The 13,590-nt window shown below is 31.2% G+C and overlaps 2 protein-coding genes across 2 annotated transcripts; both read left to right on the top strand.

Annotated features, from left to right (window-relative positions):
• Positions 1-469: 469 nt before the first annotated feature.
• Positions 470-1,753, top strand: LOC114394106 (eukaryotic translation initiation factor 5A-2). The gene is made up of 5 exons (XM_028355680.1): positions 470-666; positions 827-949; positions 1,066-1,122; positions 1,228-1,302; positions 1,412-1,753. Exons 1-5 carry the CDS (start codon positions 544-546, stop codon positions 1,514-1,516), a joined length of 483 nt encoding a protein of 160 aa, XP_028211481.1. The 5' UTR covers positions 470-543; the 3' UTR covers positions 1,517-1,753.
• A 2,465-nt stretch (positions 1,754-4,218) lies between these two features.
• Positions 4,219-6,397, top strand: LOC114392984. The gene is made up of 3 exons (XM_028354244.1): positions 4,219-4,635; positions 4,893-5,015; positions 5,951-6,397. Exons 1-3 carry the CDS (start codon positions 4,410-4,412, stop codon positions 6,088-6,090), a joined length of 489 nt encoding a protein of 162 aa, XP_028210045.1. The 5' UTR covers positions 4,219-4,409; the 3' UTR covers positions 6,091-6,397.
• The last annotated feature ends 7,193 nt before the right edge of the window (positions 6,398-13,590 follow it).

Here is a 13,590-nt window from a genome sequence, read left to right as displayed (position 1 = left end):
AAAAATAGTAAAAATATATTTTTCATTTTATTTTTTGAATTTGATGTTTATTTTCAAAAATAAAGTTTTTAAATATAGTAAATTAATGTATCATAATCAAGAAACAAATGTAAAAATTGAAATACTTTATAAATAATTAAAATTTATTTTCTTTTCACCAATGCTTAATCATGAAAAATAAAATATTTTATAAAATGTGCACTGAAAATGTGATATCTATTAAATGTCTTAGTATTAATTTAATTTTACAAATAGATGGAAAATAAAATAGTTAAGACAAATATGTTTAAAATATCCCTAATCTAGATTAAAAAAAATACATCATAGGTAAAATTTGTATTTTATTGGGCCGAAGCCCAATAATATTAGCGTCCATCTAACGCAGATGGGCAAGATCGAACGGTGAAAAAAGAAACCCGAAACCCTAGCTGGATAGGTTTAGTGAGGTGGCGAAGGAATATATTATAGAGACGCAGATATCTGTAATTTGTGTCTGCTCACTCGCTCTTCTCCGCCACTTCTGAATCTATTGAATCAACAATCATGTCGGACGAAGAGCACCATTTCGAGTCCAAGGCCGACGCCGGAGCCTCCAAAACCTACCCTCAGCAAGCCGGTACCATCCGCAAGAACGGCTACATCGTCATCAAAGGCCGCCCCTGCAAGGTCAAAAATCCCTCCTTCAAACCCTAATTGATTTCATTCCGCTTCTTAGATCCACACTCTCTTCCCCTAATCTTTTTGGTTATTCGTTGGAATCTTCTGTTTGATTTATCTGTGGATGTTGATTTGTTGTTCTTTTTATTTATATATTTTTTGTTTACAGGTTGTGGAAGTTTCGACTTCCAAAACTGGAAAGCACGGTCACGCTAAGTGTCACTTTGTTGGAATTGATATTTTCACTGCCAAGAAACTTGAGGATATTGTGCCCTCTTCTCACAACTGTGATGTATGCATGCCTCTTAATTATTATTATTTTTTATATAATTTTTCTGTCTTATTGCTTTCTTAATAGTAGCTTAACCTGCCCCATGTTTTTTCCTATGTTGCTGTTTTTCTTTTCAGGTTCCTCATGTGAATCGTACTGATTACCAGCTCATTGATATTGCTGAGGATGGATTTGTGAGTTGATGTTTCTTTTATTATTATTATTATTATAGTGGATTAGTAATTAGCCCTTGCTTTTTTATGTTCTGAAATCTGAACATGGGTTTGCTACTATTGTAGTTGAGTCTGCTTACTGAAAATGGTAACACTAAGGATGACCTCAAGCTTCCCACTGATGAGAGTCTGCTCACTCAGGTTGGCACAGTTCTAATGATTTCCCCCCTCTTTTTGGATTGACAATGAAGTTGTTGTTTGTGTATATTTTCTCTGATTGGTTGTGAATCAATGCTTTCTATTTGCACAGATAAAGGATGGATTTGCTGAGGGCAAGGATCTTGTTGTGTCTGTCATGTCTGCTATGGGTGAGGAACAGATTTGTGCCCTCAAGGATATTGGGCCAAAGAACTAGCTTTTGGTGCTTGTTGCTTGTTATTTCTATTTTCTATTTAAGCAAAGATATTTTTGTAAGCCTTTTATATTGGTTTGTTCAAGACCTGGCGTATAGATTCTAGTCAGACTAGTCTTAACAATGGTTTTTATGGATGTGGTGACAGAAACTATTATCACATTTTTCTGGTTTTCTTTGTTGTCCTGTGATTTTATTATAAAGGAGGAGTCTATTGTGGGAAGCTTTTTTTTGGTATGATATTATGAGATTTTCATTGCCTGCATTGATGAAAACTTACATGCTAATAGCACATGATACCGCATTTACCAGACCTGATGCAAATAAACCAGTTGTGTAAGACTGAGATTCAGACACAATTCGTACTGTTGTACTTTTGGGTGAGCAATTATGAAATTGATTTTGAATGATTTTTTTGCAAAATGAATTTTGGTAAAAGTTGAGTTTTTTTATTTGGTAACCTTCATAGGAAAAGTATGTTTATGAAAATTTTAATCCATCAAAGTTATAATTGTAGGCATCCAAAGTTACTCGTTGATGATCGCAGAGTAACTTTGGTTTTGGTTGAAAAAGTCAACAATTTTTTGACAAATCTAAATCTGATATAACCTGTGATTTGTTCATCAATTTGTACTTTTAGTTCATTATAGTGTGCAATTTGTAGCCATCCAAATCAAAGTGTGCAAACTGAGTTACCTTTACCCATAATCGTTTTTGGTGATATCACATTTGGTTAATAGGATTTTATTTCTATACCTTGGTTTGAAAAAAAGTGAGTATTTTAACTGTTTTATTGGTATTCAAACAAATTTCTATACCTAAATATTAACCATAAATCGTTTTATTATTTTGAACCAATATCAGGTTTGTAAAACTATTCCTCCATGCACTTTTTAAACGGAAAATTTGTTCTCTTTATAATGCAAACCCACTTTAGTTAGTTTTATTTATTAAAAAAAGGCTTAAAAGTCGTGGCCGTTTATTTGAAAATCCGGCTTAAATTTAACAAAAGAGCTTTTTTATTTTACAGAACAAAAGGGCCTTTTTTTTTACAGAACAAAGGAGCCTTTTTTTTACAGAACAAAAGAGCTTACTGTTTCACTTTAAGATATTGCATATAGTAATAAACTGTTCCTATGAGAAATTAGAAAATAAAGGATCCTGCATGAGTTCACACTTAATCTCCGCATTGCTTGCAGAAAGTGTGAACTTTGAAGCAGACATATCGCATCGCATACATATTTAATCTCCACATTCCACATCTATCTATTTCAATTCACTTTATTCTCTCTCCCTCTGTCATATTTTCTCTACAACCAATTCCTCCAACTCATACGCAGAAAATCAAAAAGATCAAAAACAGTTATTTATCTCAAAGATTCTATCAACCTTCTTAGCAGTTATTCTTGTATTCTGCCCTCTTTGCTTAGTAGTTCAAATTCCAGCATGCTTACTCTATTGGAATATTCTATTCAGGGAAAATGAAAAAAGAAAAGAGAAAAGGATGAATGAGTTGACACTAAAAGTAAAAAATGATATAAACCTGTAGAGGTGTTTGTGCAAAGGACTGTTTACAAGTTTAGTGTTACGCATGTGACGTTCACATTTATTGGTGGTGTTATGTGTCTTGTGTTCGTGGCAATGGAGGCAGGTTTGGTGGAGTGAGGTAGAGACTAAGTTGAATATGTGATGTGAACAAGGTTGGTTGCCAAGAAGAGAGAAAAAAAAAGGTTTATCGCAGGTTTAGGGAGGCACTTCAGAGGTATTATAGTCACATGTTGCCAAGCTATAAGGTCAGAATTTTACACATGCTTGGATATTTTAGGTGGTGCATTTTCACCTTTACAAACGAGAAAGCCCCTAATTTTTTTTTGGGGAGATCACGTCTTAGTTTTGTGCCACATTGATCCAACACATTCATTTTCTTTTGGCCGTTTTTTTTAAAAAAAAAAATCATTTATTTACTTTTTTTTGGCTCTCCGTTTTATTTCTTTCTTGAATAAATTGATGATATAATTTCAGCTCTCTAGTACATATATTTTCGTCTAATAGAGATGTAAAAATTAAGTCATCACTCCATATACATGCACAACAATTACTGTTGTGTGAGTGCAAATCAACATACTAATACTAATTATTAATAAATCATTGCAAGTGAAACATTACATCACGTATATTAATATCAAAGATTTTCTTGAAATGTTAGTTATGATTTTATTGAGTAAATTTTATTTATAGATAACTAAATATGGGATTAGAGAATAAACTTATTTAGTAGGTCTTTTATGCATTTCAAATCATTTGAGGATTTTATTAATAAAGTCAATATTATATTATAATGACCTGAGAGATAATAATATACAAATAAGAAATTACTATTCCTTATTTTTCATTTCATCCTTTACTTCTTTTATCCTTATTAAATTCAATACATGTCAAAATTTATGATTGAAAGTGAATATTTTCTAGAACTCTCTCGTTAGAGCATATGAAACTTCTTTTAATTAGAAATTTTTAAGAATTGAATAACATTTTAGTTCTCGAAAAATTGACCCAAATTCTATTTTAAATTTTTTATTGCATTTCATTATCAAATTTTACAAAATACTAGTATATTTAACCATTGGTGTCGAAATCTAGCAACACACTAGAATTTTTTAGTTTTTTTAATGAAAAGTTTTAATAAATTAAATTTTGAGAGTTCATGAACATGAAGACATGTTTGAAGATTCTCAAACCCACACATTCTTATGAATTTATTTTTATCTTCTGTATCAACCTTTGTTTGATTGAACTCATACTAGAAATTACTATAGCAAATTCTCTTGGTGCATAGTGCATCCTTAATGTTACTGGATCTTTTTTCTTCTCCCTGTAAAGTGTAAAGTGGGAAGGGATGAGTTCCTCTTCTCCACAACGTTCTCGTGGCGACGGCGAGAAAAGGCCCAGATTTTTCGACTCAAACGCGAAGGCCATCTGTTGGGGCAAGGCTGATACCGTCCCCGGCCGTCACCCTGAGAGGTGGCGCAAAGACGCCGCCGGTAACGTTGTCTGCAAGCGTTTCTTCAACTGCATCGGCTGCCTCTGCTACGAGTACGATCACATTATTCCCTTTTCCAAAGGTTCCATTTTTATCCCCCATTCATTTGCTTACTCTATTGCTCTTCTATCGTATTTTGAGTTAAGAGAACAATGACTGAATATAATAGAGCTTAATTGTAATGATAAAATGTGGTATCAGCCTTTTCAATTGTTTTGATTAAATGGAAACTGGTAGAAAATTGTAGATAAAAAAGAAGATACTGGATGGGGATAAAAACTTGTGCTTTTGAATTGATATTTGGTAATTTGATAATTAATCTTATTTGGTACATTGTAGGTGGTGAGTCCACTGCAGATAATTGTCAAATACTTCAATCAAGAGTTAACAGATTCAAATCGGACAAATATAACATTGATTCGGAGCAATTGAAAGACTACTCTTGTGAGGTTAATTTTACTGGTATGTTTGCTTCTTTGTTTGTCTTTCTTTGCATTCAACTTTCTTATTCTTTCACCTGACATGCATTTTACCCATCCTTGGCTTTAGGGATTCCTTTACTCGACACTGTTCAAAATAGAGAAACGAAATGCTAGTCTTATTTAGTAACTGAAAATCACAATCCTCTTCTGTTATTAATCAAAATGTTATAGTTTATGATCGTAATCATAATTTATTTCAATTGCTGGCTTTTGCAATTTATAGATTACACATTGAAGAGTTTCTGCTAAAAAATAAAAAAATTTAACATACATCTTCCTTGCTCAGATTGGATGGATTTACATTTACTAAATGCTTTAAAAATTCATGTGCTTCAATTGCACCTTTAGGTGCTTTCGCTTGCATCTCATTTGATTTACAAGGATTACGAATTATAGACTGCTCCACCTTTGTAATAAATAATGATTTTTTTTTTTGGCTGAAATTCTCTATTCATGCTTTTCTTAGTTTCCTTTTATGTTCTACATGTGAATTTGGTCATGGATGGATGATACTTTTTTTTCTTCCAAGAATGCTATTTTGAAGCCAACTCTTCATTCTATTTCAATCCATTGCTAGTAACTGTAAATTGCCAACCTTGATTATGAAGATCTCCAAAATTAGCTGGCAATATTTTTTAAGATATATCTTTAGGGTATTGATTGTCAGACACTCTTCCTGACTTTTATTAGGATGGCTAGTTTGTCCACTATGTCAAGTTAGAAGAATTGTTGTTAACTTAGGATCTTGTTCTAGCTGATGCTGAGAGGTGATCCATTAATGACTTGTTTGTTTAAATCACAATTTCCACACAAATACTTATGGGTAAAGGGTTTACAAGCAAATAGTATAGTGCTCAAATTTCTGAGTAATCATCATGTTTCTAGTAGCATAATGTTTTTTTGATCAATTATCAGATAAGGAGCTTGATATAATTGAGATGGCTGTTTATGGCGATGTGAAGCGGCCAGGAAACCAGTGTCGTTGCAGAACTATTGCTGAAAAGCTTGGCAAATTCAAACCAAAGGATGACACAGATGCATGTAAGTTGCCATAAAAGGGTGGATCTTAGCTGTGTAGCAAGCAACTCTGCAACATACATGTATTGAAAAAGAAGCTCATGTCCACTCAATTCTAAACACAATTCGAGGTTTCTGATTTCTTTAAAGTGAATTAAGAGGAAAAAGGAAAAATGTCTATTTGTCAGGACTAAATCAACAACTTATATTTCAATAAGACAATTGCATATATTAAGACTCACTAGCTAAGTTGGTTGAGTAGAATGTGTGTTATTTTTATTTTTTTTATCAGCAAATGTTAATTGTTATTTTTTTTTTTGTTAGTGGATGAATTTGAACTTGCAACTCCCCTCCTCTCCTCCCTTTATCACTAAGTCATCCTTATAACCTTAGTCCTTAGGTGGGTGGATGACCTGTTGTAAACCACGGGTATTTGTCTTTATTTCTTACATGTAGAAAAATAAGACTTAAATATATTTTTAGTGTTTATAATTTAGTATTTTTTTTTATTTTTTATCTATAATTTTTTTTTTAGTTTTTGTAAATTATGTTTGTTTTGTTTTTATTTCTTAAGACACTTTAGATAATATTTTTTTTATTATTCAAAGTGTTACCTAAAGTGTCCTAAGGACTAAAAACAAAACAAATATAATTTGGAAGAACTAAAAAATAATAATTTTACAAGGACAAAAAATAAAAAAAAACATTAAATTATAAGATCTAAAAATATATTTAAATCAAAAAATAAAATACGACACTTGCATTAGTTGCATACAGATATAACTATAGATTTGTTAGATTTTTAATTTTTTTTTAATAAACTATTGAGATCGTTTGCTTAAGTAATATGACATTTGTCAAACACAAACAACAATTCTTTAAGCACTATTTTACTTGCTAATTGCAATTGTAATTTCAACATTAGTTTTTGGGTTTGAGTGGGCTTATGTTGCATATTTTTATAAAATTAAAATTAATAAGAATATTTTGATATGTTAAATTAATTCTTATATTATTAATTAAGAGCTTAGATAAATATAAAAGAGCCAATAGGCCTTTAATTTAGTTCATCTACTTAAAAACATTTTAAGATGAGAAAAAGTTAAGGAGTGGTTATAAATACTTCCATTAAACTATTAAAAAGGTTATTAAGAGGCCTCCTCTTATTTTAATTATGCACATATCTCCTATAATTTTTTTAGTACTTTTCTCTTAAATTTTTTTCTTTTGTTTTATATTTTAAAATTGTACTTAATTTAAAAAGTGCGTGCTGAAGATACTTACATGTGTAAATAAATTCAATGACGTTAATTTAGTATACTATATGTGAATATATATGTCTAAGGATGATTTGTAATTTCTGGCTTAGGTGATGACTTATTAGGATTAAGGTGTGTATCAAGGTTTAAAAATGCATACAAATGTAATTATATATCTCTCACCGAAGTTCTTATATTGAAAGTGAAATTTAAATTCACATGACTGTGGAACATGAATCTGGTTTTTACCAACTAAATTAGCCTTTGTTGATATGATTTTTTATTGTATTAATGATAAAGCATAATTTATAAGGTTTCATATATTTATCACCAAGCATATGAATCAATTAACATAAAATTGTTTGAGTTTAACTAGAGTCTCGAATTCAAGTTTTGAGTACGCAACTACACTCATAATAATTTTATTTGCCTCGAATAAGATTGTCTTCAATGGAGGATATGTGTTTAAAAAAAAAGGTTTCATATATTCATGCATTTTCTTCTATTCTTACAAGTTACAAGTAGGGAGTCTTCTCTAGACCATTATTATAGTGGGTAGGCCATCACATTCAGCCTCAACCCTCGTTAGCTATAACCAAATAACACAAATGAATAAAAAAAATCATTTGATTAAAATGTCCGGGGACATGCTAGGTACACCCAGCAACATTGCTGGTGCACCCAGCAATTAGGTGAATGGGCAAAATTGCCCTTGCGTTAAAAAAAATAATTTCTTCTTCCGGAAACTTTCCGGAAGAACCTTCTTCCGGAAGAACAATTTGTGTTCTACCGGAAGAACCTTTTTCCGGAAGCTTTCCGGAAGAACCTTCTTCCGGAAGTTTTCCAGAAGAAGGTTCTTCCGGAAAGTTTCCAGAAGAAGTTTCTTCCGGTAGAACAAATTGTTCATCCGGAAGAACCTTCTTCCGGAGAAGTTACCGGAAGAACTTCTTTTCTTCCGGTAACTTCTCCAGAAAAAGGTTCTTCTGATAGAATAAATTGTTCTACCGGAAGAACCTTCTTTCGAAAGAAGGAATTATTTTTTTAATACAAGGACAATTTTGCCCATTCACCTAATTGCTGGGTGCACCTAGCATGTCCCAAATGTCCGCAAGGTCATGTGGGCTAGGACCCGATGTTCAATCCATAAGTTAATTTATTGATTTTCAATTTTTACAAGGTAAAAAGTTAGCCACTTATTAATAGCTTGACAGTTGACACTAAGCCACCCTATAAATCATCTCATAGAACTCCACTCAGAAAATATAACTATTAATTTTCAAATCAAGAACTGTTGTATAATGTTCGCACTCGTGCATGTTACGAGTGTGCCAGCATTGTGTATCTCTCTCTTTCTTTTTATGAGGAAATATTTAAATTATTCTTCAAAGTTAAACAAATTAAACATTTTAATTTATAAAAAAATGAAAATACTTATTATTTTTTAATTTTGTAAAACTTGTAGTTTTTTTTCCTATTATTAATGTAAAAAAATACATTATCAACCTTTTTTTGACAAAACATTACCAACCAATTACTTACTATAAATTTTTTTTTATCATAGATGACAATTTATAATTTAATTTTTTTTACTAAACCCTAATAATAATAATAATCTTAAGATTCATATACTATGGCTTTTATATTATTAGTATAATGCTCTAACTAACTGAGTTAATAGGTCAAGTACGTTATAAAATAATTAATGTTATTATATATAACAATAAAATTTCTAATGTATATTTAATGCACATGTAAATTTAAATAATAAATTTTGTGATAATTAATTTTGATCTAATAATTAATTTGTTTATATATATAAATTGTAAATAAAAATCAAAGGTTTCATAAAAATTTATATATGTAAATAAATTAATTATTAGATCAAAATTAATTATCATAAAATTTATTATCTAAATTTACATATGCATTAAATATATATTAAAAACTTACGAATTTGTCAATGTATCAGCTTATAAAAAAGCAAAAATAAAAATTTACTGATGTACCAACACAATTATTGGATGCACAAAGGAATGCCCTAGAAATAAATGCTTCCGTGAGGTTTATATATCTAAGCAGGTAGTACTTAACAAAATGGAATTAATATTACAACCTAGTTAAGTTGGTCTTCTCAGTTCTCATACTCGGTCTTTCATGCCTGCTTTTGACTCTTTCGACAAACAATTCGAAATGGAAAGACACAGCCAGAAGTAGACCACTTGACCCCATAACATTTAACTTTTAAACTCTCTTTGGGCCAAGCATACCAAATATTGTTAAAAGTACATTTAAGTAAGAATCATACACTTAAATTGCAGTAAATCTATTGGGAAAAAACTTTTCTAAAGTGAATTGATCTTTGAATAAAAAAAAGGTGTATCTAATGTTAAATTTTAGTGGGTTAAAACTATGAAATACTTCAAAATAAATCACCATTAAATACATTATTTTTTTTTAGCAATTTCGTTGTACTAGAGAATCTAATAATGATTAAGTAAATGCTAAATATTAATGATGATGACTGAGACAATTTTTTTTAATTTCCAGATCATACAACTTTAATAAAAAGTAGACAATGCAAAAAAATTATATCTAATACCCTACTAGCTTCAATGAGTTCACTTTATACCCAAATTACCTCAGTTTATGACCAGGGGACGGAAGAATTAGCATCTCATGGAGTGATGCGGCTTGAATGAACTTGGTATCCTTTAGTCGGGACTAATTCTTTTAGGATATTGATATTTTATTTATGATATTTTTTCATATGCACGAACTTAAAGATCAAAATCTCTAAGCATATGTTTAAAAATAAGATTATTGGTCAATTATATCATATTATATCAATACATAGTGGTATGATTAATTTGGGTAATAATTAAGGGGGAAACATAAACATGTTGCACGGCTAGGATGTGAGCTGCAAAAGAAATGAAACAAACTAACAAGGGAAATGTTGGTGTGTTATGGTTCCCTTGTCGTTCATTGTTTGTGGTTTCATTAAGCATATGTAGGTTCTCTAGTCAATATTTGCACCAACTAAACCATAGTTATAAAGCAAATCCTGACATGGATCCCCACTTGTGACCAACCTTTGACCTACCACAACCACCTCCTTTTGTTCTTCATTTGATTACTCTTTATTCTTTTTAATCACTGCTGTTGGTTTTTCTGTTCCGTTGACATCTGTTCCATTAGAGAAGAGGGAGATGCTTTCTCCACCATGCATAAAAAAATGAATTGAAAAATTAATCACAACAGTTCCACTCACATGCTTTGTTCAACATCACATTTACTCACTCGTTTCTTTTGGTGCACATTTACTCACCTTTGTTTGAGTTGTTTCCTTGTTTAGAAATTATTTTTATCAGCTTAATCTTGTTTAGGTGCACACGCTTTACCTTTATGTTTCTTGTCATCTTTCTCAAGTTGCAATTTGAAACACTTCTATATTGAAGATCAAGTTCACTTCAGGCAATAATAATAGCATTCGCCATTATTCTCAAGCCAACTTTGTCAAAATGTCTAAAGTATTTAATAAATGCATTGAATGAAAAAATTATTTTATCTGATCATCTATGCATTAAAAAATTTGTGGACTTTTTCTGCTGTGTGTTTACCCCTGCAGTAAATACTAGGCAGTAGCTCTTCATATTTTTTTCTTATAACTGGCTTGAAACTTTTTTAGGGAAAAAGATGGGTGAAAGGTAGTAAAAGACAAAATCTTTTGCCTGTTTTAGCTTTGTGAGATTAATTTACCACTTTTCTTATAAGTTTGAATAATGCTTTGTCAACATTTATTTACATTGATTAATGTAAGGGTGTGTTTCATAGTTTCATCTATAGATGTATTTGTTAGTTATCACTTTCGTATTGTTTATTTGTATCATTGCTTCTGAGTGCTCCTCATGCTCTGAGGGAGATCTTGATTAGATCACGGGAAGCACGAGGCAGCAATTATGTCTTTTTCAGAGTCATCTTTTTATTTTATTTTTATGTATATTATCAGCACCATTTCTTTTCTTGAGGGGAGGGGATGGAGAAGGTGTTGTTGAAGATAGTTACTATGATCAGAGTACATCAGTGATGACAAAGACACCACATGTAGAACTAGTAAAAGGAGGCCTTTTTTTGGGACTAATTAAGTTAAAAATCGATATTGTGTAATTCTTTAATTTCAAAATTTTAATTTCTTTCAATTTAGACACTTTTTTTTCCTCCTTTAATGGTTTAATTTTTAATAATTCCTTTCCGGGGAGTAAGATGAGCAGAAGTGGGATTTAAGCAATTAATGGTCATTAAAATCAACTACAAAATAATCTTTATTAGCTGAATTAGAAGGCGCCTTCTACTTTTATTACCACACACTTCAGTTGCTAATTCTGAAGCTTAACCCAAAACTGTTAATCTCATTCTCAGTTTTGGTCTGTCCCTGTAGCTAAATAGACAATTATTAAAAAGCTTTAATATGCATAACAGCACAAACCATTATTTAGGTGAATAACAAGACTAGCAAAATCAGAAAAAATTATTCACTTATTTTACTTTACCCTATTCCTAAATCCTAACTATTACTCTAGGATTCCAGAAACTACATACAATTGCAATCATAATGGTGAAAATAGTTGTTGGATTGGGAGGCTCGGTGCCCCCTTTCCTTTTATCACCGAGAAAAAGAAAAAGATGGTGGGGGCTACACACTACAAACTTTTCCCTCGCTATTAGGATACTGAAAAAACAGCATACTGAAAATAAGGCAAGCACATTAATAATGCAGGCAAGGTTTTGGTCATCAAATCATCATGCTATCCTTCTTTCACTCAAGTCAGCTATGGATACTCCATGCCTAATCATTGTACTAAATTCCTAAACGCATTAGCAAAAGGAGTCATTAATTAAAACACAACTCTTATTTTTCTATTAATTGAACCAAATGTTGGTTTTCCTTTTCTTATCTTGTGCACATAGAAAAAATCATTGAAATATAGGAAATTAGAAGGTAAAAACTAAATTGCATCAATTTTGTCATAGCCGTTGGTCGTTAAAAAGTTTCTTATGTTAATCAAATTTTCAAATGGGATTATTTGGGAAAACTTCTCCAATATATAGAAATGGTCCCAAGGGCCAAGACTCTCAATTCCCTAGTCAGACCTATCCTAAGCAGCACGCTTTGTACCCACTCAGAAATATCCAACATTCTAAAGTGTTATCTCTAAGAAAGTGAGAACTGTGGTCAACATCTACACCAAGGATAGAAAGATAGATAGACTGCTATATGTGCATAACCAAGTGTCAAACGGAGAAGAAAATTTTGTGAGATAGAGGTGCATGCCCCATTAATATTATTTCAATCTTTCAAAATCAAGCACAACTATGCGTGGACTTTAAGTCAGTAACTGGAGGAAGTAAAAATGAAAATGTCAGCAATGGGAGAACTGTAAATACACTTAAAAGTAAGCAAATTTTATGCGGATTAAGATCCTCCTTCTGTTAGTAACTAATATGGCACTGATGTGTTATAAGAAAGAAAGACACGAAACAATTACCACGTATAAAATATTCACCATTATTTATTCAAGGACCATTAATTTTATTTTTATATATTCCTCTCTTAATGAGATTATCATGTTAATTATCAAGATTCAAATAATTTTTTTATCTTATAAGTAGGTTTGATGAGGGCGAGCACTGGTACAGCGGTAAAGTTGTGCCTTGGTGACTTGTTGGTCATGGGTTCGAATCCGGAAACAGCCTCTTTGCATATGCAAGGGTAAGGCTGCGTACAATATCCCTCCCCTATATTTTCGCATAGCGAAGAGCCTTTGGACAATGTGGTACGAAGTTTTTATAAGTAGGTTTGATTTTCTGATTCTATAAAAAAGATTTTGTTGAAAGAAATAAAATCTATTTAGATGATCCATGTTTTGAAGGTTAATCTCATGATTTGCAATTATGAGATTATCTTACTTTTAACAAGAACAAAAAATAATTTGTATGCTTCCAAATATATTGATTAATTGGTATAAACAGACAATTATCATTGTTATAATTTTTTATTATTTCAAAAAAGTAACTAATTAGCCTAGAGTAGAGCGTATTAAAAACTCTCTTTTATTGCGGTGCCCCACATAAGTAAAGTGGTGCATGAAGTATGAACCAAAAAAACATATTCAAATCTCAAATTCAAAGAAAGTGGAAATCTAGCTACAAGCAAGTAGAGATTACGAAGATGCATTAATCAACACAACAACGACCAGCCAATACCATTTATCAGTGTGG

This window comes from Glycine soja, chromosome 17, assembly GCF_004193775.1.
Source record: "Glycine soja cultivar W05 chromosome 17, ASM419377v2, whole genome shotgun sequence".
Classification (NCBI taxonomy): Eukaryota; Viridiplantae; Streptophyta; class Magnoliopsida; order Fabales; family Fabaceae; genus Glycine; species Glycine soja.
This window is presented reverse-complemented; position numbering and strand designations above follow the sequence as displayed.